Source organism: Salmo salar, chromosome ssa18 (assembly GCF_905237065.1).
Source record: "Salmo salar chromosome ssa18, Ssal_v3.1, whole genome shotgun sequence".
NCBI lineage: Eukaryota > Metazoa > Chordata > Actinopteri > Salmoniformes > Salmonidae > Salmo > Salmo salar.
Window position 1 is genome coordinate 82305043 of NC_059459.1, and position 27553 is coordinate 82332595.

Below are 27553 nucleotides of genomic sequence, written 5' to 3' on the forward strand. Positions count from 1 at the left end.
GAAACAACCACATATAGAGCTCCCAAGTCAACATTACATGAGAATTCCACAGGTCACATTTAGAAGTGAGTGTTAAAAAAAACAGATCAAGATTAGGGTTAATGTAATAATGAGTCAGACAGGATTACCAAAGACACTTTTATTTCTGTATTGTCATGGAAGAAAACACACAGTTGGTCCCACACTGGCCTGTTGTAACTCGGGGACAAGCTGCAAAAACACACTACTCTATCTCCGAAAAATCTCTGAGTGAGAGAGAGACCGAGGCAGAGTCTCGCCCTTTCTCCTCCGCTCTTCTGTCTCTCCCTCCTTCTGTCCTCCATCGCTTCACAGGGTGATCTTTGTGTTGCGGAAGCTGGAATTATCCCTAAGAAGAAAACACACACGAGAGATATCAATAAACCGAATTCTCCATAGAGACAACACAACACTGAGTGGTCGTTGTGTGTCCACGATGGTGTTAGGTGGGAGTGTGTATCGTGTGTGAATCGTACTTGAGGCTGTCGTTGTGTGTCTTGTACTCCATGATGGTGTTGGGAGGGAGGTTCAGGACGCGTCGAAGAGTGTCTCGGATTCTAGATGTCGTCACCTGATCGCTGGCTGTCTTATTCCATATAGACAGGATATCTTCCTGTAAACAACAAGAACATTATACACCCTAACCCTGATCGCTGGCTGTCACATGCCATATAGACAGGAGGTCTTCCTAGAGAAACACACATTACTCTGACCACTCGATAGCGTTTACAAGTCAATCTCAAACGCTAGTTGTCGAGTCATCGAGGGCTCCACTGTGCCCTTCAGAATCCTTTGCCAACTTCGTGCCCCTAGTAGCAGGGATGTGACATTTAACCTCTCTAGGGTAGGGGGCAGTATTTTCACATCCGGATAAAAAACGTACCCGATTTAATCTGGTTATTACTCCAGTCCAGAAACTAGAATATGCATATAATTGTTTGATTTGGATAGAAAACACCCTAAAGTTTCTAAAACTGTTTGAATGGTGTCTGTGAGTATAACAGAACTCAAATGGCAGGCCAAAACCTGAGAAGATTCTGTACAGGAAGTGCCCTCTCTGACCATTTCTTGGCCTTCTACACTCTCTTTATTGAAAACTGAGGATCTCTGCTGTAACGTGACACTTTCTAAGGCTCCCATAGGCTCTCAGAAGGCGGCAGAACGTTGAATGATGACTTTGCAGGCCATGGCTGAAAAACAGTAGCGCATTTGGTAAGTGGTCGATCTGAGAACAATGACACAGGGGCACGCGTGCACGTGAAGAGCTAGCTACACAGTTGCCTTTGTATCATGATAAGGTGTAGCACTGAAACTATCGAGGTTACCTAGCCAGCTACACTTTCAAACAAAGTCAACAACACAGCCACTGCTAGCTAGCCTACTTTACCAGCCAGCAGTACTGTATCATTTTACTCATTTTAGTCAATAAGTTGTCTTTGTCATAGTTTGTCATAGTTTGATAATTGTGTAGTTTAGAATAATTATCGAGGTTAGCTGGCCAGCTATTTTCGTCCTCCGCGACGCCATTTCCAAACCCAGCCAACTTTTACCGACGAGCAGCATTGTAGAAACTAAATACATTACAAAGGAACGTCTTGATTAGTGTTATGTTAGCTAGCTACAAAGTTGCTTTTGTATCATGACAAGGTGTAGTACTGAAACTATCGAGATTACCTAGCCAGCTACACTTTCAAACAAAGTCAACAACGCAGCCACTGCTAGCTAGCCTACTCCACCAGCCAGCAGTACTGTATCATGTTAATCATTTTAGTAAAAAAGATTTTTGCAACGTAAGCTTAACCTGTTATGGCTAGGGGGCAGTATTTTCACGGCTGGATTAAAAAACGTGCCCGATTTAATCTGGTTACCACTCCTACCCAGTAACTAGAATATGCATATACTTATTACATATGGATAGACAAGGTTTCAGGCAGGAAGTGGCCTGTCTGACAAGGTGTCATTCTTCTTGTCTCTGTTTATTGAAGAGTGAGGATCTTAGCTGTCCCGTGACACTTCCTACGGCTGCCATAGGGTCTCAGAAGGCGGTAAAAAGCTGAATCGTGGCTTTGCAGGCTCTGGTTGAAACAAAGTAGCGCGTTTGGGTAGTGGCTGGTTACAGTACTGTGAGACTCAGGCTCGTGCCCGCGTCGACCGAATGCTTTGTTTTCTTTCCTCTGTTTACCTAAACGGAGATTCCCGGTCGGAATATTATCGCTTTTTTACAAGAAAAATGGCATAAAAATGGATTTTAAACAGCGGTTGACATGCTTCGAAGTACGGTAATGGAATATTTCGATTTTTTTTGTCACGAATTGCGCCACGCGCGTGACCCTGATTTACCATTTCAGATAGTGTCTGGGACGCACGAACAAAACGCCGCTATTCGGATATAACGATGGATTATTTTGGACCAAACCAACATTTGTTATTGAAGTAGCAGTCCTGGGAGTGCATTCTGACGAAGACAACAAAAGGTAATGAAACTTTTATAATAGTAAAGCTGATATTGGTGAGTGCTAAACTTGCCGGGTGTCTAAATAGCTAGCCCGTGATGCCTGGGCTATGTACTTAGAATATTGCAAAATGTGCTTTCACCAAAAAGCTATTTTAAAATCGGACATATCGAGTGCATAGAGGAGGTCTGTATCTATAATTCTTAAAATAATTGTTATGCTTTTTGTGAACGTTTATCGTGAGTAATTTAGTAAAATGTTAGCGATTTCCCCGGAAGTTTGCTAGTATGCTAGTTCTGAACGTCACATGCTAATGTAAAAAGCTGGTTTTTGATATAAATATGAACTTGATTGAACAAAACATGCATGTATTGTATAACATAATGTCCTAGGGTTGTCATCTGATGAAGATCATCAAAGGTTAGTGTTGCATTTAGCTGTCTTCTAGGTTTTTGTGACATTATATGCTAGCTTGAAAAATGGGTGTCTGATTATTTCTGGCTTGGTACTCTGCTGACATAATCTAATGTTTTGCTTTCGTTGTAAAGCCTTTTTGAAATCGGACAGTGTGGTTAGATAAAGGAGAGTCTTATCTTTAAAATGCTGTGAAATAGTCATATGTTTGAAAAATTGAAGTTTTTGTATTTTAGAGGAGTTTGTATTTCGCGCCACGCCCATCATTGGATAATGGAGCAGGTGTTCCGCTAGCGGAACGTCTAGATGTAAGAGGTTAACTTTCTGAACATTCGAGACGTGTAGTCCACTTGTCATTCCAATCTCCTTTGCATTAGCGTAGCCTCTTCTGTAGCCTGTCAACTATGTGTCAGTCTATCCCTGTTCTCTCCCCTCTGCACAGGCCATACAAACGCTTCACACCGCGTGGCCGCTGCCACTCTAACCTGGTGGTCCCAGCGCGCACAACCCACGTGGAGTTCCAGGTCTCCGGCAGCCTCTGGAACTGCCGGTCTGCGGCCAACAAGGCAGAGTTCATCTCAGCCTATGCTACCCTCCAGTCCCTCGACTTGGCGCTGAAGGAAACATGGATTACCACAGGTAACACTGCTACTCCTACTGCTCTCTCCTCGTCTGCCCACATGTTCTCGCACACCCCGAGAGCTTCTGGTCAGCGGGGTGGTGGCACTGGGATCCTCATCTCTCCCAAGTGGACATTCTCTCTTTCTCCCCTGACCCATCTGTCTATCGCCTCCTTTGAATTCCATGCTGTCACAGTTACCAGCCCTTTCAAGCTTAACATCCTTATCATTTATCGCCCTCCAGGTTCCCTTGGAGAGTTCATCAATGAGCTTGACAAGTTCCTTTCCTGAGGATGGCTCACCTCTCACAGTTCTGGGTGACTTTAACCTCCCCACGTCTACCTTTGACTCATTCCTCTCTGCCTCCTTCTTTCCACTCCTCTCCTCTTTTGACCTCACCCTCTCACCTTCCCCCCTTACTCACAAGGCAGGCAATACGCTTGACCTCATCTTTACTGGATGCTGTTCTTCCACTAATCTCATTGCAACTCCCCTCCAAGTCTCCGACCACTACCTTGTATCCTTTTCCCTCTCGCTCTCATCCAACACTTCTCACTCTGCCCCTACTCGGATGGTATTGCGCCGTCCCAACCTTCGCTCTCTCTCTCCCCCGCTACTCTCTCTCCTCTTCCATCCTATCATCTCTTCCCTCTGCTCAAACCTTCTCCAACCTATCTCCCGATTCTGCCTCCTCAACCCTCCTCTCCTCCCTTTCTGCATCCTTTGACTCTCTATGTCCCCTATCCTCCAGGCCGGCTCGGTCCTCCCCTCCTGCTCCGTGGCTCGACGACTCATTGCGAGCTCACAGAACAGGGCTCCGGGCAGCCGAGCGGAAATGGAGGAAAACTCGCCTCCCTGCGGACCTGGCATCCTTTCACTCCCTCCTCTCTACATTTTCCTCTTCTGTTTCTGCTGCTAAAGCCACTTTCTACCACTCTAAATTCCAAGCATCTGCCTCTAACCCTAGGAAGCTCTTTGCCACCTTCTCCTCCCTCCTGAATCCCCCTCCCCCCTCCTCCCTCTCTGCGGATGACTTCGTCAACCATTTTGAAAAGAAGGTCGACGACATACGATCCTCGTTTGCTAAGTCAAACGAGACCGCTGGTCCTGCTTACACTGCCCTACCCTGTGCTTTGACCTCTTTCTCCCTCTCTCTCCAGATGAAATCTCGCGTCTTGTGACGGCCGGCCGCCCAACAACCTGCCCGCTTGACCCTATCCCCTCCTCTCTTCTCCAGACCATTTCCGGAGACCTTCTCCCTTACCTCACCTCGCTCATCAACTCATCCTTGACCGCTGGCTACGCCCCTTCCGTCTTCAAGAGAGTGAGAGTTGCACCCCTTCTGAAAAAAACCTAAACTCGATCCCTCCGATGTCAACAACTACAGACCAGTATCCCTTCTTTCTTTTCTCTCCAAAACTCTTGAACGTGCCGTCCTTGGCCAGCTCTCCTGCTATCTCTCTCAGAATGACCTTCTTGATCCAAATCAGTCAGGTTTCAAGACTGGTCATTCAACTGAGACTGCTCTTCTCTGTGTCACGGAGGCTCTCCGCACTGCTAAAGCTAACTCTCTCTCCTCTGCTCTCATCCTTTTAGACCTATCTGCTGCCTTTGATACCGTGAACCACCAGATCCTCCTCTCCACTCTCTCCGAGTTGGGCATCTCCGGCGCGGCCCACGCTTGGATTGCGTCCTACCTGACAGGTCGCTCCTACCAGGTGGCGTGGCGAGAATCTGTCTCCGCACCACGTGCTCTCACCACTGGTGTCCCCCAGGGCTCTGTTCTAGGCCCTCTCCTATTCTCGCTATACACCAAGTCACTTGGCTCTGTCATATCCTCACATGGTCTCTCCTATCATTGCTATGCAGACGACACACAATTAATCTTCTCCTTTCCCCCTTCTGATAACCAGGTGGCGAATCGCATCTCTGCATGTCTGGCAGACATATCAGTGTGGATGACGGATTACCACCTCAAGCTGAACCTCGGCAAGACGGAGCTGCTCTTCCTCCCGGGGAAGGACTGCCCGTTCCATGATCTCGCCATCACGGTTGACAACTACATTGTGTCCTCCTCCCAGAGTGCTAAGAACCTTGGCGTGACCCTGGACAACACCCTGTCGTTCTCCACTAACATCAAGGTGGTGACCCGATCCTGAAGGTTCATGCTCTACAACATTCGCAGAGTACGACCCTGCCTCACACAGGAAGCGGCGCAGGTCCTAATCCAGGCACTTCTCATCTCCCGTCTGGATTACTGCAACTCGCTGTTGGCTGGGCTCCCTGCCTGTGCCATTAAACCCCTACAACTCATCCAGAACGCCGCAGCCCGTCTGGTGTTCAACCTTCCCAAGTTCTCTCACGTCACCCCGCTCCTCCGCTCTCTCCACTGGCTTCCAGTTGAAGCTCGCATCCGCTACAAGACCATGGTGCTTGCCTACGGAGCTGTGAGGGGAACGGCACCTCCGTACCTTCAGGCTCTGATCAGGCCCTACACCCAAACAAGGGCACTGCGTTCATCCACCTCTGGCCTGCTCGCCTCCCTACCTCTGAGGAAGCACAGTTCCCGCTCAGCCCAGTCAAAACTGTTCGCTGCTCTGGCACCCCAATGGTGGAACAAGCTCCCTCACGACGCCAGGACAGCGGAGTCAATCACCACCTTCCGGAGACACCTGAAACCCCACCTCTTTAAGGAATACCTAGGATAGGATAAAGTAATCCTTCCAACCCCCCCCCCCCTTAAAAGATTTAGATGCACTATTGTAAAGTGGTTGTTCCACTGGATATCATAATGTGAATGCACCAATTTGTAAGTTTTAATTCTTAAAATAATTATGTTTTTGTGAACGTTTATCGTGAGTAATTTAGTAAATTCACCGGAAGTTTTCGGTATTTTTGCTAGTTCTGAACGTCACATGCTAATGTAAAAAGCTGGTTTTTTATATAAATATGAACTTGATTGAACAAAACATGCATGTATTGTATAACATAATGTCCTAGGGTTGTCATCTGATGAAGATCATCAAAGGTTAGTGCTGCATTTAGCTGTGGTTTGGGTTTATGTGACATTATATGCTAGCTTGAAAAATGGGTGTGTGATTATTTCTGGCTGGGTAATCTCCTGACATAATCTAATGTTTTGCTTTCGTTGTAAAGCCTTTTTGAAATCGGACAATGTGGTTAGATTAACGAGAGTCTTGTCTTTAAAATGGTGTAAAATAGTCATATGTTATACAATACATGCATGTTTTGTTCAATCAAGTTCATATTTATATCAAAAACCAGCTTTTTACATTAGCATGTGACTAGCATTCCCACCGAACACTTCCGGTGAATTTACTAAATTACTCACGATAAACGTTCACAAAAAACATAAATTATTTTAAGAATTATAGATACAGAACTCCTTTATGCAATCGCGGTGTCCGATTTTAAAATAGCTTTTCGGTGAAAGCACATTTTGCAATATTCTGAGTAGATAGCCCGGCCATCACAGGCGAGCTATTTTGAAACCCACCAAGTTTGGCACTCACCAAACTCAGATTTACTATAAAGAAAAATTGGATTACCTTTGCTGTTCTTCGTCAGAATGCACTCCCAGGACTTCTATTTCAACAACAAATGTTGGTTTGGTTCCAAATAATCCATAGTTATATCCAAATAGCGGCGTTTTGTTTGTGCGTTCAAGACACTATCCAAAGGGTAACGAAGGGTGACGCACCGGCGCATATCGTGACAAAATTTTTTGAAATATTCCATTACCGTACTTCGAAGCATGTCAAACGCTGTTTAAAATCAATTTTTATGCGATTTTTCTCGTAAAATAGCGATAATATTCAGACCGGGAGTCGTTGTTTTCGTTCAAAGACTGAAAATGTAAAATGGACTCTTCACGTTTTCAATAAAGAGGCTAAAGAAGGCCAAGAAATGGTCTGAGAGGGCACTTCCTGTTTGGAATCTTCTCAGGGTTTTTGCCTGCCATATGAGTTCTGTTATACTCACAGACACCATTCAAACAGTTTTAGAAACTTTAGGGTGTTTTCTATACAAATCAAACAATTATATGCATATTCTAGTTTCTGGGCAGGAGTAATAAACAGATTAAATCGGGTACGTTTTTTATCCGGTCGTGAAAAATACTGCCCCCTATCCATAACAGGTTAAAACCGCATTTTAAGAACAGAGAATAGTAAATAGGTAGGTTTTATGACTTTGTGGCTGTGGTAACTAGTGACAACCAATAGCCAGGAATGTGGTAGATTGAGCTGCATTGCCCCTAGCGGTCATGCGACCAAACCACACGTGTGTGTGTGTGTGTGTGTGTGTGTGTACCTGGAAGCGTATAGAGACCACCACCCCACAGATTTCCTCTCCCACCATGAACTGTTCTCCCAACATGGCCAGAATAATGTTCTCCCAGAACCTGCTGGCCAGACCTGTCAACAACAAGTGGTGTCAGATTTCACCTCCTGTTTCACACAGTAGACATACTCCAGTGCTTGTGAAAATCAGGGCTACTGCTCAATTCAAGCAATTTTTATCTAGCTAGGCTAGCTACTGTAGCTATCCAGTACCTCCTCCAGTATGTGTTGATGTGATGTAGCTAGTTCGTTAGCTAGGCTAGCTACTGTAGCTATCCAGTACCTCCTCCAGTATGTGTTGATGTGATGTAGCTAGTTCGTTAGCTAGGCTAGCTAATGTAGCTATCCAGTACCTCCTCCAGTATGTGTTGATGTGATGTAGCTAGTTCGTTAGCTAGGCTAGCTACTGTAGCTATCCAGTACCTCCTCCAGTATGTGTTGATGTGATGTAGCTAGTTCGTTAGCTAGGCTAGCTAATGTAGCTATCCAGTACCTCCTCCAGTATGTGATGTGATGTAGCTAGTTCGTTAGCTAGGCTAGCTAATGTAGCTATCCAGTACCTCCTCCAGTATGTGTTGATGTGATGTAGCTAGTTCGTTAGCTAGGCTAGCTAATGTAGCTATCCAGTACCTCCTCCAGTATGTGATGTGATGTAGCTAGTTCGTTAGCTAGGCTAGATACTGTAGCTATCCAGTACCTCCTCCAGTATGTGTTGATGTGATGTAGCTAGTTTGTTAGCTAGGCTAGCTACTGTAGCTATCCAGTACCTCCTCCAGTATGTGTTGATGTGATGTAGCTAGTTTGTTAGCTAGGCTAGCTACTGTAGCTATCCAGTACCTCCTCCAGTATGTGTTGATGTGATGTAGCTAGTTCGTTAGCTAGGCTAGCTACTGTAGCTATCCAGTACCTCCAGTATGTGTTGATGTGATGTAGCTAGTTCATTAGTTAGGCTAGCTACTGTAGCTATCCAGTACCTCCTCCAGTATGTGTTGATGTGACGTAGCTAGTTCATTAGCTAGGCTAGCTACTGTAGCTATCCAGTACCTCCTCCAGTATGTGTTGATGTGATGTAGCTAGTTCGTTAGCTAGGCTAGCTACTGTAGCTATCCAGTACCTCCTCCAGTATGTGTTGATGTGATGTAGCTAGTTCGTTAGCTAGGCTAGCTAATGTAGCTATCCAGTACCTCCTCCAGTATGTGATGTGATGTAGCTAGTTCGTTAGCTAGGCTAGATACTGTAGCTATCCAGTACATCCTCCAGTATGTGTTGATGTGATGTAGCTAGTTCGTTAGCTAGGCTAGCTACTGTAGCTATCCAGTACCTCCTCCAGTATGTGATGTGATGTAGCTAGTTCGTTAGCTAGGCTAGCTACTGTAGCTATCCAGTACCTCCAGTATGTGTTGATGTGATGTAGCTAGTTCGTTAGCTAGGCTAGCTACTGTAGCTATCCAGTATATCCAGTATGTGATGTGATGTAGCTAGTTCGTTAGCTAGGCTAGCTACTGTAGCTATCCAGTACCTCCAGTATGTGTTGATGTGATGTAGCTAGTTCGTTAGCTAAGCTAGCTACTGTAGCTATCCAGTACCTCCAGTATGTGTTGATGTGATGTAGCTAGTTCGTTAGCTAGGCTAGCTACTGTAACTATCCAGTACCTCCAGTATGTGTTGTCTAACCATGAAGGGAGGTTTAGAGAATGGTAAAAGGCAACATGAGGGGCAAAGCGAACAGGTTGTCTTATAATAACAACTACTACAGACCTTTCCGCAGCCTGATGATCCACTTCCCACCGTTCTTATTAGCTTCATCCTGGAGGGTTACACACACGCACACGCACACGCACACACACGCACGCACGCACGCACGCACACGCACACACACACACACACACACACACACACACACACACACAACCCTGTGAATACCAAAAAGCTATGGTTATACAGGATGGGATGATATCATGCTGATGAACTCACCATCTTAGAGACACACACCTCCCATGTTATACCTATATATAATAATAAACCCACATTATACCTATATATAATAATAAACCCACATTATACCTATATATAATAATAAACCCACATTATACCTATATATAATAATAAACCCACATGTTACCTATATAATAATAAACCCACATTACACCTATAAATAATAATAATAATAATATCTACGTTACCTCCTACATTATACCTATATAATAAATCTACATTACCTCCTACATTATACCTATATATAATAAATCTACATTACCTCCTACATTATACCTATATGTAATAAATCTACATTACCTCCTACATTATACCTATATAATAAATCTACATTACCTCCTACATTATACCTATATAATAAATCTACATTACCTCCTACATTATACCTATATATAATAAATCTACATTACCTCCTACATTATACCTATATATAATAAATCTACATTACCTCCTACATTATACCTATATAATAAATCTACATTACCTCCTACATTATACCTATATGTAATAAATCTACATTACCTCCTACATTATACCTATATAATAAATCTACATTACCTCCTACATTATACCTATATAATAAATCTACATTACCTCCTACATTATACCTATATATAATACATCTACATTACCTCCTACATTATACCATATGTAATAAATCTACATTACCTCCTACATTATACCTATATAATAAATCTACATTACCTCCTACATTATACCTATATAATAAATCTACATTACCTCCTACATTATACCTATATAATAAATCTACATTACCTCCTACATTATACCTATATATAATAAATCTACATTACCTCCTACATTATACCTATATAATAAATCTACATTACCTCCTACATTATACCTATATGTAATAAATCTACATTACCTCCTACATTATACCTATATAATAAATCTACATTACCTCCTACATTATACCTATATATAATAAATCTACATTACCTCCTACATTATACCTATATATAATAAATCTACATTACCTCCTACATTATACCTATATATAATAAATCTACATTACCTCCTACATTATACCTATATGTAATACATCTACATTACCTCCTACATTATACCTATATAATAAATCTACATTACCTCCTACATTATACCTATATGTAATACATCTACATTACCTTCTACATTATACCTATATGTAATACATCTACATTACCTCCTACATTATACCTATATGTAATAAATCTACATTACCTCCTACATTATACCTATATAATAAATCTACATTACTTCCTACATTATACCTATATAAGAAATCTACATTACCTTCTACATTATACCTATATAATAAATCTACATTACCTCCTACATTATACCTATATAATAAATCTACATTACCTCCTACATTATACCTATATATAATAAATCTACATTACCTCCTACATTATACCTATATATAATAAATCTACATTACCTCCTACATTATACCTATATATAATAAATCTACATTACCTCCCACATTATACCTATAGTAATAAATCTACATTACCTCCTACATTATACCTATATGTAATAAATCTACATTACCTCCTACATTATACCTATATAATAAATCTACATTACCTCCTACATTATACCTATATATAATAAATCTACATTACCTCCTACATTATACCTATATATAATAAATCTACATTACCTCCTACATTATACCTATATATAATAAATCTACATTACCTCCTACATTATACCTATATATAATAAATCTACATTACCTCCTACATTATACCTATATATAATAAATCTACATTACCTCCTACATTATACCTTATATAATAAATCTACATTACCTCCTACATTATACCTATATAATAAATCTACATTACCTCCTACATTATACCTATATAATAAATCTACATTACCTCCTACATTATACCTATATGTAATACATCTACATTACCTCCTACATCATACCTATATATAATAAATCTACATTACCTCCTACATTATACCTATATATAATAAATCTACATTACCTCCTACATTATACCTATATAATAAATCTACATTACCTCCTACATTATACCTATATGTAATAAATCTACATTACCTCCTACATTATACCTATATAATAAATCTACATTACCTCCTACATTATACCTATATATAATACATCTACATTACCTTCTACATTATACCTATATATAATACATCTACATTACCTCCTACATTATACCTATATGTAATAAATCTACATTACCTCCTACATTATACCTATATAATAAATCTACATTACCTCCTACATTATACCTATATAATAAATCTACATTACCTACTACATTATACCTATATAAGAAATCTACATTACCTCCTACATTATACCTATATATAATAAATCTACATTACCTCCTACATTATACCATATATAATAAATCTACATTACCTCCTACATTATACCTATATATAATAAATCTACATTACCTCCTACATTATACCTACATATAATAAATCTACATTACCTCCTACATTATACCTATATATAATAAATCTACATTACCTCCTACATTATACCTATATATAATAAATCTACATTACCTCCTACATTATACCTATATATAATAAATCTACATTACCTCCTACATTATACCTATATATAATAAATCTACATTACCTCCTACATTATACCTATATATAATAAATCTACATTACCTCCTACATTATACCTATATATAATAAATCTACATTACCTCCTACATTATACCTATATATAATAAATCTACATTACCTCCTACATTATACCTATATATAATAAATCTACATTACCTCCTACATTATACCTATATAATAAATCTACATTACCTCCTACATTATACCTATATATAATAAATCTACATTACCTCCTACATTATACCTATATATAATACATCTACATTACCTCCTACATTATACCTATATAATAAATCTACATTACCTCCCACATTATACCTATATATAATAAATCTACATTACCTCCTACATTATACCTATATATAATAAATCTACATTACCTCCCACATTATACCTATATATAATAAATCTACATTACCTCCTACATTATACCTATATGTAATAAATCTACATTACCTCCTACATTATACCTATATATAATAAATCTACATTACCTCCTACATTATACCTATATATAATAAATCTACATTACCTCCTACATTATACCATATATAATAAATCTACATTACCTCCTACATTATACCTATATATAATAAATCTACATTACCTCCTACATTATACCTATATATAATAAATCTACATTACCTCCTACATTATACCTTATATAATAAATCTACATTACCTCCTACATTATACCTATATATAATAAATCTACATTACCTCCTACATTATACCTATATAATAAATCTACATTACCTCCTACATTATACCTATATATAATAAATCTACATTACCTCCTACATTATACCTATATATAATAAATCTACATTACCTCCCACATTATACCTATATAATAAATCTACATTACCTCCCACATTATACCTATATATAATACATCTACATTACCTCCTACATTATACCTATATATAATAAATCTACATTACCTCCTACATTATACCGATATATAATAAATCTACATTACCTCCTACATTATACCTATATATAATAAATCTACATTACCTCCTACATTATACCTATATATAATAAATCTACATTACCTCCTACATTATACCTATATATAATAAATCTACATTACCTCCTACATTATACCTATATAATAAATCTACATTACCTCCTACATTATACCTATATAATAAATCTACATTACCTCCTACATTATACCTATATATAATAAATCTACATTACCTCCTACATTATGCCTATATATAATACATCTACATTACCTCCCACATTATACCTATATAATAAATCTACATTACCTCCCACATTATACCTATATGCAATAAATCTACATTACCTCCCACATTATACCTATATGTAATAAATCTACATTACCTCCTACATTATAGCTATATGTAATAAATCTACATTACCTCCTACATTATACCTATATATAATAAATCTACATTACCTCCTACATTATACCTATATAATAAATCTACATTACCTCCTACATTATACCTATATATAATAAATCTACATTACCTCCTACATTATACCTATATAATAAATCTACATTACCTCCTACATTATACCTATATATAATAAATCTACATTACCTCCTACATTATACCTATATATAATAAATCTACATTACCTCCTACATTATACCTATATATAATAAATCTACATTACCTCCTACATTATACCTATATAATAAATCTACATTACCTCCCACATTATACCTATATAATAAATCTACATTACCTCCTACATTATACCTATATATAATAAATCTACATTACCTCCTACATTATACCTATATATAATAAATCTACATTACCTCCTATATTATACCTATATAATAAATCTACATTACCTCCTACATTATACCTATATATAATAAATCTACATTACCTCCTACATTATACCTATATATAATAAATCTACATTACCTCCTACATTATACCTATATATAATAAATCTACATTACCTCCTACATTATACCTATATAAGAAATCTACATTACCTCCTACATTATACCTATATAATAAATCTACATTACCTCCTACATTATACCTATATAAGAAATCTACATTACCTCCTACATTATACCTATATATAATAAATCTACATTACCTCCTACATTATACCTACATATAATAAATCTACATTACCTCCTACATTATACCTATATATAATAAATCTACATTACCTCCTACATTATACCTATATATAATAAATCTACATTACCTCCTACATTATACCTATATATAATAAATCTACATTACCTCCTACATTATACCTATATATAATAAATCTACATTACCTCCTACATTATACCTATATATAATAAATCTACATTACCTCCTACATTATACCTATATATAATACATCTACATTACCTCCTACATTATATCTATATAATAAATCTACATTACCTCCCACATTATACCTATATATAATAAATCTACATTACCTCCACATTATACCTATATATAATAAATCTACATTACCTCCTACATTATAGCTATATGTAATAAATCTACATTACCTCCTACATTATACCTATATATAATAAATCTACATTACCTCCTACATTATACCTATATAATAAATCTACATTACCTCCTACATTATACCTATATATAATAAATCTACATTACCTCCTACATTATACCTATATATAATAAATCTACATTACCTCCTACATTATACCATATATAATAAATCTACATTACCTCCTACATTATACCTATATATAATAAATCTACATTACCTCCTACATTATACCTATATATAATAAATCTACATTACCTCCTACATTATACCTATATATAATAAATCTACATTACCTCCTACATTATACCTATATAATAAATCTACATTACCTCCTACATTACACCTATATATAATAAATCTACATTACCTCCTACATTATACCTATATATAATAAATCTACATTACCTCCTACATTATACCTATATAATAAATCTACATTACCTCCTACATTATACCTATATAATAAATCTACATTACCTCCTACATTACACCTATATATAATAAATCTACATTACCTATATATAATAAATCTACATTACCTCCTACATTATACCTATATATAATAAATCTACATTACCTCCTACATTATACCTATATAATAAAACTACATTACCTCCTACATTATACCTATATATAATAAATCTACATTACCTCCTACATTATACCTATATATAATAAATCTACATTACCTCCTACATTATACCTATATATAATAAATCTACATTACCTCCTACATTACACCTATATATAATAAATCTACATTACCTCCTACATTATACCTATATATAATAAATCTACATTACCTCCTACATTATACCTATATATAATAAATCTACATTACCTCCTACATTATACCTATATATAATAAATCTACATTACCTCCTACATTACACCTATATATAATAAATCTACATTACCTCCTACATTATACCTATATATAATAAATCTACATACATACATAGACATGTTACCTCCCACATGGGTTTGATTCCCTCTTTAAACAGGTGGAAGTCAGAGTGGCCAGTCAGATCTCCCGGTCGAACCAGGTGACTGTAGAACTTCCAGAACTGCTCCACCTGCCAACCAATCACAGGATTACAATATATCAACCAATCACAGGATTACAATATCAACCAATCACAGGATTACAATATCAACCAATCACAGCACAAGATAACAGCAACCAATCAGCTGGTCACATCCAAACCCTATCATCCACATGTTTAACACAGTGTGTATATGATGTGTGTTAGTGGTGTGTGTGTGTGTGTGTGTGTGTGTGTGTGTGTGTGTCTGTGTCTGTGTCTCTGTGTGTGTGTGTGTATATGATGTGTGTGTCTGTGTCTCGTGTGTGTGTGTGTGTATATGATGTGTGTGTGTGTGTGTGTGCGCGTGTTAGTGGTGTGTGTGTATATGATGTGTGTTAGTGGTGTGTGTGTGTGTGTGTGTCTGTGTGTCTGTATATGATGTGTGTTAGTGGTGTGTGAGTGTGTGTGTGTGTGTGTGTGTGTGTGATGTGTGTGTGTACTGACCGAGGCCACCGTGCCGATCTGTCTGATGTTCTGTTCATAACTCTGTGTGTTGGCGGGTCGGGACGGAGTCCTCCGGGAATACCACAAGGTATAGTTATACTGGAGAGGATGTTCCCCTGCTGCAGGACTCACCGTCTGACACACACACACACACACACACACACACACACACACACACACACACACAAACACACACACACACCACAGTCAGTATGAGGCATTATCTATAAAACAGGGGCTTAATCTGCAAGGAGAATTACTTGAACCCAAATATTGAATCAGATTTGAGGGAAAACAGGATGAGCACAGACAGACAGACGGAGGGGATGAATCCCATTTGCCAGTTCTGGAATGTAACGTAATGCATATCATATTAAAGGATGTGGTATATTATTATTATTATTATTATGTCTTTCTTTCAAATAGACCGTTGTTGGCATCTAGCACATTTTGCAGGTTGGATTAGCGAAAATATATACAATGAAATGAAAAAGCTACAGTACCAGTTAAAAGTTTAAACACACCTACTCATTCAAGGGTTTTTCTTAATATTTCTTTATTTTCTACATTGTAGAATAATAGTGAAGACATCAAAACTATGAAATAACACATATGGAATCATGTAGTAACCCCACAAAAAAAAGTGTTAAACAAATCAAAATATATTTTATATTTGACATTTCTTCAAAGTAGCCACCCTTTGCCTTGATGACAGCTTTGCACACTCTTGGCATTCTCTCAACCAGCTTCACCTGAAATGCTTTTCCAACAGTCTTGAAGGAGTTCCCACATATGCTGAGCACTTGTTGGCTGCTTTTCCTTCACTCGGTGGTCCAACTCATCCCAAACCATCTCAATTGGGTTGAGGTCGGGGGATTGTGGAGGCCAGGTCATCTGATGCAGCACTCCATCACTGTCCTTGGTCTAACAGCCCTTACACAGCCTGGAGGTGTGTTGGGTCATTGTCCTGTTGAAAAACAAATGATAGTAGGACTAAGCGCAAACCAGATGGGATGGCGTATCGCTGCAGAATGCTGTGGTAGCCATGCTGGTTAAGTGTGCCTTGAATTCTAAATAAATCACAGACAGTGCCACCAGCAAAGCACCCCCACAACATCACACCTCCTCCTCCATGCTTCACGGTGGGAATCACACCTCCTCCTCCATGCTTCACGGTGGGAACCACACATGCAGAGATCATCCTTTCACCTACTCTGCATCTCACAAAGACACAGCGGTTGAAACCAAAAATATCTAATTTGGACTCATCAGACCAAAGGACAGATTTCCACCGGTCTAATGTCCATTGCTCGTGTTTCTTGGCCCAAGCAAGTCTCTTCTTATTATTGGTGTCCTTTAGTAGTGGTTTCTTTGCAGCAATTCGACCATGAAGGCCTGATTCACACAGTCTCCTCTGAACAGTTGATGTTGAGATGTGTCTGTTACTTGAACTTTGTGAAGCATTTATTTGGGCTGCATTTTCTGAGGCTGGTAACTCTAATGAACTCATCCTCTGCAGCAGAGGTAACTCTGGGTCTTCCTTTCCTGTGGCGGTCCTCATGAGAGCCAGTTTCATCATAGTGCTTGATGGTTTTTGCGACTGCTCTTGAAAAAAACATTCAAAGTTCTTGAACTTTTCCTGATTGACTGACCTTCATGTCTTAAAGTAATGATGGACTGTCGTTTCTCTTTGCTTATCTGAGCTGTTCTTGCCATAATATGGACTTGGTATTTTACCAAATAGGGCTATCTTCTGTATACCACCCCTACCTTGTCACAACACAACTGATTGGCTCAAACACATTAAGAAGGAAAGAAATTCCACAAATTAACATTTAACCTCTCTGGGCAAGGCGGACGAAATCGTCCCACCTACGCAACAGCCAGTTGAATCCTGTGGCGCGATTTTCAAAACCTTTGAAATGCTATTACTTCAATTTCTCAAACATATGACTATTTTACAGCTATTTAAAGACAAGACTCTCGTTAATCTAACCACACTGTCCGATTTCAAAAAGGCTTTACAACGAAAGCAAAACATTAGATTGTCAGCAGAGTACCAAGCCAGAAATAATCAGACACCCATTTTTCAAGCTAGCATATAATGTCACAAAAAACCCAGAAGACAGCTAAATGCAGCACTAACCTTTGATGATCTTCATCAGATGACAACCCTAGGACATTATGTTATACAATACATGCATGTTTTGTTCAATCAAGTTCATATTTATATCAAAAACCAGCTTTTTACATTAGCATGTGACGTTCAGAACTAGCATACCCCCCGCAAACTTCCGGGGAATTCGCTAACAATTTACTAAATTACTCACGATAAACGTTCACAAAAAGCATAACAATTATTTTAAGAATTATAGATACAGAACTCCTCTATGCACTCGATATGTCCGATTTTAAAATAGCTTTTTGGTGAAAGCACATTTTGCAATATTCTAAGTACATAGCCCAGCCATCACAGGGCTAGCTATTTAGACACCCGGCAAGTTTAGCACTCACCAATATGAGCTTTACTATTATAAAAGTTTCATTACCTTTTGTTGTCTTCGTCAGAATGCACTGGACTGCTACTTCAATAACAAATGTTGGTTTGGTCCAAAATAATCCATTGTTATATCCGAATAGCGGCGTTTTGTTCGTGCGTCCCAGACACTATCTGAAATGGTAAATCAGGGTCGCACGATTCGTGACAAAAAAAATCTAAATATTCCATTACCGTACTTCGAAGCATGTCAACCGCTGTTTAAAATCCATTTTTATGCCATTTTTTCGTAAAAAAGCGATAATATTCCGACCGGGAATCTCCATTTAGCTAAACAGAGGAAAGAAAACAAAGCTTTCGGTCGACGCGGGCACGAGCCTGAGTCTCACAGTACTGTAACCAGCCACTACCCAAACGCGCTACTTTGTTTCAGCCAGAGCCTGCAAAGCCACGATTCAGCTTTTTGCCGCCTTCTGAGACCCTATGGCAGCCATAGGAAGTGTCACGGGACAGCTAAGATCCTCACTCTTCAATAAACAGAGACAAGAAGAACGACACCTTGTCAGACAGGCCACTTCCTGCATGAAACCTTCTCAGGGTTTTGCCTGCCAAATGAGTTCTGTTATACTCACAGACACCATTCAAACAGTTTTAGAAACTTGAGGGTGTTTTCTATCCAAAGCCAATAATTATATGCATATTCTAGTTACTGGGCAGGAGTAGTAACCAGATTAAATCGGGTACGTTTTTTATCCAGCCGTGTCAATACTGCCCCCTATCCCCAACAGGTTAACAAGGCACACCTGTTAGTTGAAATGCATTCCAGGTGATTACCTCGTGAAGCTAGTTGAGAGAATACCAAGAGTGTGCAAAGCCATCATCAAGGCAAAGGTGGCAATTTTGAAGAATCTCAAATATATTTTGATTTGTTTAACACTTATTTGGTTACTACATGATTCCATTTATCATTTCATAGTTTTGATGTCTTCACTATTATTCTACAATGTAGAAAATAGCAAAAATAAAGAAAAACCCGTTAATGAGTAGGTGTCCAAACTTTTGACTGGTGCTGTGTGCGTGATGGTGTGTGGCGTACCTTGCGTCGATTGTTGTTGATGGAGCAGTCTTCCTCCCGGTTACAGACCGTCTCATCCTGATCCTCTGGGTCGTCATCTTTCAGACTGGGGGGAGAGAATATACACCCATTATACACCCATTATACACCCTAACACTGCTGATACCCTGGGTCGTCATCTTTCAGACTGGGGGGAGAGAATATACACCCATTATACACCCTAACACTGCTGATACCCTGGGTCGTCATCTTTCAGACTGGGGGAGAGAATATACACCCATTATACACCCTAACACTGCTGATAGCCTGGGTCGTCATCTTTCAGACTGGGGGAGAGAAACACCCATTATACACCCAAACACTGCTGATACCCTGGGTCGTCATCTTTCAGACTGGGGGAGAGATATAACCATATACACCCATTATACACCCTAACACTGCTGATACCCTGGGTCGTCATCTTTCAGACTGGGGGAGAGAATATACACCCATGCTATACACCCATTATACACCTTAACACTGCTGATACCCTGGGTCGTCATCTTTCAGACTGGGGGGAGAGAATATACACCCATTATACACCCATTATACACCCTAACACTGCTGATACCCTGGGTCGTCATCTTTCAGACTGGGGGGAGAGAATATACACCCATTATACACCCTAACACTGCTGATACCCTGGGTCGTCATCTTTCAGACTGGGGGGAGAGAATATACACCCCAACACTGCTGGTCCTCTGGGTCGTCATCTTTCAGACTGGGGGAGAGAATATACACGTGTACAAAACATTATGCTCTTTCCATGACAGACTGACCAGGTGAATCTGACCAGGTGAATCTGACCAGGTGAATCTGTGTGAAAGCTATGATCCATTGATGTCACTTATTAAATTTAAATCAGTGTAGATAAAGCGGATGAGACGGGTTAAAGGATTTTGAAATCTTGAGACATGGATTATAATCTCTGGTGGACAGATTCACATGTAAACGACGAGAATCTGTCAAGACTAGCAGTAGTTCCTCGTTTTGGGGTTTCTTCATTGATCATTTGGACGAATCAGGATTAGTGTTGTTTAACCTGGGGAGATGATTTCAAGCCCTGTGCTCAGTAGTTATTGTACCCCCAAGGAAACACTGAAGATGGAGAGTTCGTTCTACATTTATATATTCATTAAATGCCATGTTTCATATTAGCACCCCCCATAAACAATAATTTGCAAATGTATCAATTTGATATGTCACTGTTTTATAATCGACATTGAGATAAAAGCGATGCTGCTGTGTCGGTAAATAGCTTTGGAACAAAGAATTGACTGCACCAGCTGGCTGTGTAACGAGCGTGTGGCTTTTTGACAATAAGCCACTGGACTGTCTACAGCCGCTGGACTGTCTACAGCCGCTGGACTGTCTACAGCCGCTGGACTGTCTACAGCCACACAGTTTTGAACCTGGAAGAAGACCGAGAGACGGGAGTAAGCAAGAAGTCGACTGGGAATGGCAAGAGGAATGTCGAGTTGTCCTGAAAACATGGTAAGCTAACATGGTAAGCTAACATTACTGAGTGTCAAGCTAGTTAGCTTGTTGGTTAGCAAGCTAAGTAGTTGCGTTTTACAACTAGACTGTCAGTTTTACACACATCCCATGATCCTTCTTGCTTTACGTCTGACAGATATAGCTACCATAGGCTAGATAATTAACTAAAGTGCAATTATCAGAACCCATTATCTAGCCTATGGTAGCTATATCTGTCAGACGTAAAGCAAGGAGGATCATGGGATGTGTCAGAAGCTATGCATGTTGACTAACTGCCACACGTTAGCTAGATCCAATTATAATCTGGGCTCTGGAGAGATGGCAGTTAGTTGGTCAGAACGCTCTAGAGGTCCTTGGACCAGTATCTCTGTAGCACCTGGAGATGGACTGATAGAGGTAGTGAGTGTGCTTGAAAGTGAGCCCTCACCCCTAACCTCCCACTGATCCAGGGCCTCCTGCCTAACCCTAACCTCCCACTGATCCAGGGCCTCCTGCCTAACCCTAACCTCCCACTGATCCAGGGCCTCCTGCCTAACCCTAACCTCCCACTGATCCAGGGCCTCCTGCCTAACCCTAACCTCCCACTGATCCAGGGCCTCCTGCCTAACCCTAACCTCCCACTGATCCAGGGCCTCCTGCCTAACCCTAACCTCTCACTGATCCAGGGCCTCCTGCCTAACCCTAACCTCCCACTGATCCAGGGCCTCCTGCCTAACCCTAACCTCCCACTGATCCAGGGCCTCCTGCCTAACCCTAACCTCCCACTGATCCAGGGCCTCCTGCCTAACCCTAACCAGGAGAAGTTCCACTCATAATAGTACACTGCTCCAAAAAATAAAAGGGAACACTTAAGAAATGGAACTGGTCTAATTAGGTACCAGTCCAGAGTTGTTGATTAGGAAATGGAACTGGTCTAATTAGGTACCAGTCCAGAGTTGTTGATTAGGAAATGGAACTGGTCTAATTAGGTACCAGTCCAGAGTTGTTGATTAGGAAATGGAACTGGTCTAATTAGGTACCAGTCCAGAGTTGTTGATTAGGAAATGGAACTGGTCTAATTAGGTACCAGTCCAGAGTTGTTGATTAGTTGTTTGTTGCCATTACAATCCCCCCCCCCAACAAACACAGTTTTGTTCACTGTTTTAATGACAGTGTAAAAAACATTAGGAACAGCTGCTCTTTCCATGACATAGACTGAAGTGAATCCAGGTGAAATCTATAATCTCTTATTGATGTCAGTTGTTAAATCCACTTAAAATTGTGTAGATGAAGGGGAGGAGACGGGTTAAAGAAGGATTTTTAAGCCCTGAGACATGGATTGTGTACAGTGCATTCGGAAAGTATCCAGACCCCTTTACTTTTGGATGAAATGAATTGTCTCCCTCATCAATCTACACACAATACCCCGTAATGACAAAGCGAAAAAAGGTTTCTATACATTTTTACAAATTTATTTAAAAAAAATACATTTTTTTGCATAAGTAAGACCCTTTGAGACTCGAAATTGAGCTCAGGTGCATCCTGTTTCCATTCATCATCCTTGAGATGTTTCTACAAATTGGGAGTCCACCTGTGATAAATTCAATTGATTGGACATGATTTGGAAAGACACACACCTGTCTATATAAGGTCCCACAGTTGACAGTGCATGTCAGAGCAAAAACCAAGCCATGAGGTGGAAGGAATTGTCCGTAGATCTCTGAGACAGGATTGTTTCGAGGTACAGATCTGGGGAAGGGTACCAAACGATGTCTGCAGCATTGAAGGTCCCCAAGAACACAGTGGCCTCCATCATTCTGAAATGGAAAAGTTTGGAACCACCAAGACTCTTCGTAGAGCTGGCCGCCCGGCCAAACTGAGCAATCGGGGGAGAAGGGCCTTGGTCAGGGAGGTGACCAGGAACCCGATGGTCACGCAGTTCCTCTGTGGAGATGGGAGAACCTTCCAGAAGGACAACCATCTCTGCAGCTCTCCACCAATCAGTCCTTTATGGTAGAGTGGCCAGACGGAAGCCACTACTCAGAAAAAGGCCCGACAGCCTGCTTGGAGTTTGCCAAAAGGCACCTAAAGGACTCTCAGACCATGAGAAACAAGATTCTCTGGTCTGATGAAACTAAGATTGAACTCTTTGGCCTAAATCTGGAGGAAACCTGGCACCATCCCTACAGTGAAGCATGGTGGTTGCAGCATCATGCTGTGGGGATGTTTTTCAGCGGCAGGGACTGGAAGACTAGTCAGGATCGAGGGAAAGATGAACGGAGCAAAGTACAGAGAGATCCTTGATGAAAACCTGCTCCAGAGCGCTCAGGACCTCAGACTGGGGCAAAGGTTCACCTTCCAACAGGACAACGACCCTAAGCACACAGCCAAGACAATGTCCTTGAGTGGCTTCGGGACAATTTTCTGAATGTCCTTGAGTGGCCCAGCCAGAGCCTGGACTTGAACCCGATCGAACATCTCTGGAGAGACCTGAAAATATCTGTGCAGCGACGCTCCCCATCCAACCTGACAGAGCTTGAGAGGATCTGCAGAGAAGAATGGGAGAAACTCCCCAAATACAGGTGTGCCAAGCTTGTAGCATCATACCCAAGAAGACTTGAGGCTGTAATCGCTGCCAAATGTACTTCAACAAAGAACTGAGTAAAGGGTCTGAATACTTATGTAAATTGGATATTGCAGTTTATTTTTCATATTGCTGCTTTAGACTGGAACTGATGCTTTGTGGTTTTATACTGCCATCTATTGGAAATATTTAGCAATTTTAAGTTATTAATTCACAGCAGAACGTAAAGACATTGGAGAGGTAGATGAGAAATGTATATTTTCCTTATTAATTCCAGAGATCAGTCTCAAACCTGCCCCAATGCCAACAGCAGGACTTTCACCCAGTTCAATCCACATTTAAAATAAATACAAATGTGGCTTCTTTATAAAAAGTGTCCTGCCTAACTAACTAACTACTAAAATAGTTTGTAGAAGTGTTGCAGGCTACCCTGGACCAGAATTAAGGATATGGCTTTAAGGGTCACTGCGTGTTCAGGGTCACTGGGTGTTCAGGGTCACTGGGTGTTCAGGGTCACTGGGTGTTCAGGGTCACTGGGTGTTCAGGGTCACTGGGTGTTCAGGGTCACTGCGTGTTCAGGGTCACGGCGTGTTCAGGGTCACTGCGTGTTCAGGGTCACGGCGTGTTCAGGGTCACTGCGTGTTCAGGGTCACTGCGTGTTCAGGGTCACTGGGTGTTCAGGGTCACGGCGTGTTCAGGGTCACGGCGTGTTCAGGGTCACGGCGTGTTCAGGGTCACGGCGTGTTCAGGGTCACTGGGTGTTCAGGGTCACGGCGTGTTCAGGGTCACTGCGTGTTCAGGGTCACTGGGTGTTCAGGGTCACTGGGTGTTCAGGGTCACGGCGTGTTCAGGGTCACGGCGTGTTCAGGGTCACTGGGTGTTCAGGGTCACTGCGTGTTCAGGGTCACTGCGTGTTCAGGGTCACGGCGTGTTCAGGGTCACTGCGTGTTCAGGGTCACGGCGTGTTCAGGGTCACGGCGTGTTCAGGGTCACGGCGTGTTCAGGGTCACTGGGTGTTCAGGGTCACTGCGTGTTCAGGGTCACGGCGTGTTCAGGGTCACGGCGTGTTCAGGGTCACGGCGTGTTCAGGGTCACGGCGTGTTCAGGGTCACTGCGTGTTCAGGGTCACGGCGTGTTCAGGGTCACGGCGTGTTCAGGGTCACGGCGTGTTCAGGGTCACGGCGTGTTCAGGGTCACTGCGTGTTCAGGGTCACGGCGTGTTCAGGGTCACTGCGTGTTCAGGGTCACGGCGTGTTCAGGGTCACTGGGTGTTCAGGGTCACTGCGTGTTCAGGGTCACGGCGTGTTCAGGGTCACTGGGTGTTCAGGGTCACTGCGTGTTCAGGGTCACTGGGTGTTCAGGGTTAGATTTATGGTTAAACTAGGTTATACCTAACTTTAAGAGATCTAACTAGGGTTAGAGTTATGGTTAAAATCTAACTAGGGTTAGAGTTATGGTTAAAATCTAACTAGGGTTAGAGTTATGGTTAAAATCTAACTAGGGTTAGATTTCATTATCTGGGAGCAAAAAAAACAGTAATGTTTTACAGCTCTCTGGTTCCTCCCCGTGGCCATCGGCGGGTACTACATACCTCAGATCCACAAATCAATGAGCTAGACCCATCCAGTTGGTTTGCAACTCAGTGAACCTGTGCAGCATACACTCAATTCATATCAAACTACCCAGCAGCTATTTAGAAGCTACAAAAATATTTATTTTAAATCTAGAATGTGTGGTCCCGTGTGGCTCAGTTGGTAGAGCATGGCGCTTGCAACGCCAGGGTTGTGGGTTCGATTCCCACGGGGGTCCAGTACGAGAATGTATGCACTCACTAGTGTAAGTCTTATCCAGAACGTCTGCTAAATTAAAAAATAAAAATAATTGTGGGTTTAAAAATTGGCCACATCTTGAAAGAGGGACATATTTTTGTGAATAAAGTAGGGTTAACCATGACCAGAAAATGTGGAACTTTTGCTGGATCGGCACCAGCCATTTATCGCACCGTGGGTCGCCACAACGAGCACCCAGCCAGACAGTGATACCGCTCACCGGGGACAGCTGGCATTGTGAGGCAGAACAACGAGTTGAGCGCGGTGCTCAATATAACTCATAGGAGCTGGCAGCATGAAAAATGGCCTCAAATAAAGGCTTTTACGCGATTACTTCAAAACTATGGCAAGCAGGTGTGGCATACGATAATGTTATTAAAAAACTGGCCTCCATGGCGGATTCAATATGCACATTTTCAGTGGAGCCTGACTTAAATAGTTAGCACTTTCATGCAGGTTACAACCAAGCAAGGGTAGATGTTAGCTAAAGTTAGCTAACTGGTGACCGTGGGTAGATGTTAGCTAAAGTTAGCTAACTGGTGACGGTGGGTAGATGTTAGCTAAAGTTAGCTAACTGGTGACGGTGGGTAGATGTTAGCTAAAGTTAGCTAACTGGTGACGGTGGGTAGATGTTAGCTAAAGTTAGCTAACTGGTGACGGTGGGTAGATGTTAGCTAAAGTTAGCTAACTGGTGACCGTGGGTAGATGTTAGCTAACTGGTGACCGTGGGTAGATGTTAGCTAACTGGTGACTGTGGGTAGATGTTAGCTAAAGTTAACTAACTGGTGACCGTGGGTAGATGTTAGCGAACTGGTGACTGTGGGTAGATGTTAGCGAACTGGTGACCGTGGGTAGATGTTGGCTAACTGGTGACCGTGGGTAGATGTTGGCTAACTGGTGACTGTGGGTAGATGTTGGCTAACTGGTGACTGTGGGTAGATGTTAGCTAACTGGTGACCGTGGGTAGATGTTAGCTAACTAGTGACTGTGGGTAGATGTTAGCTAACTGGTGACTGTGGGTAGATGTTAGCTAACTGGTGACTGTGGGTAGATGTTAGCTAACTGGTGACTGTGGGTAGATGTTAGCTAACTGGTGACTGTGGGTAGATGTTAGCTAACTAGTGACTGTGGGTAGATGTTGGCTAACTAGTGACTGTGGGTAGATGTTAGCTAACTGGTGACTGTGGGTAGATGTTAGCTAACTAGTGACTGTGGGTAGATGTTAGCTAACTGGTGACTGTGGGTAGATGTTAGCTAACTGGTGACTGTGGGTAGATATAAAATCAACTAACATCGTGGTTAGCATCATGGCTAGCTCAGAAAGATAACTTACTGTTCAAATTGGTTCATCTCAGCTTCGAGCAGTCTTCTTCACAGAGAGGCGAACCTCACCACAACAAGGATAGTTGATGGGTTTAAACGGTAATCGTTTTCATTAGACAGCTGGTAACGTTCAAACAACACGCCAGACAGCTGGCCGCGGTTCCGCTTGGGAGT

At 40.8% G+C, this 27553-nt stretch overlaps 1 protein-coding gene across 1 annotated transcript; it reads right to left on the reverse strand.

Annotated features, from left to right (window-relative positions):
- Positions 1–126: 126 nt before the first annotated feature.
- Positions 127–27553, reverse strand: if4e2 (Eukaryotic translation initiation factor 4E type 2). The gene is given in 8 exon segments (NM_001141413.1): positions 127–367; positions 495–631; positions 7838–7941; positions 9625–9673; positions 15996–16100; positions 16557–16691; positions 20150–20234; positions 27390–27553. Coding segments are annotated over 8 exon segments (672 nt in total). The 5' UTR covers positions 27407–27553; the 3' UTR covers positions 127–327.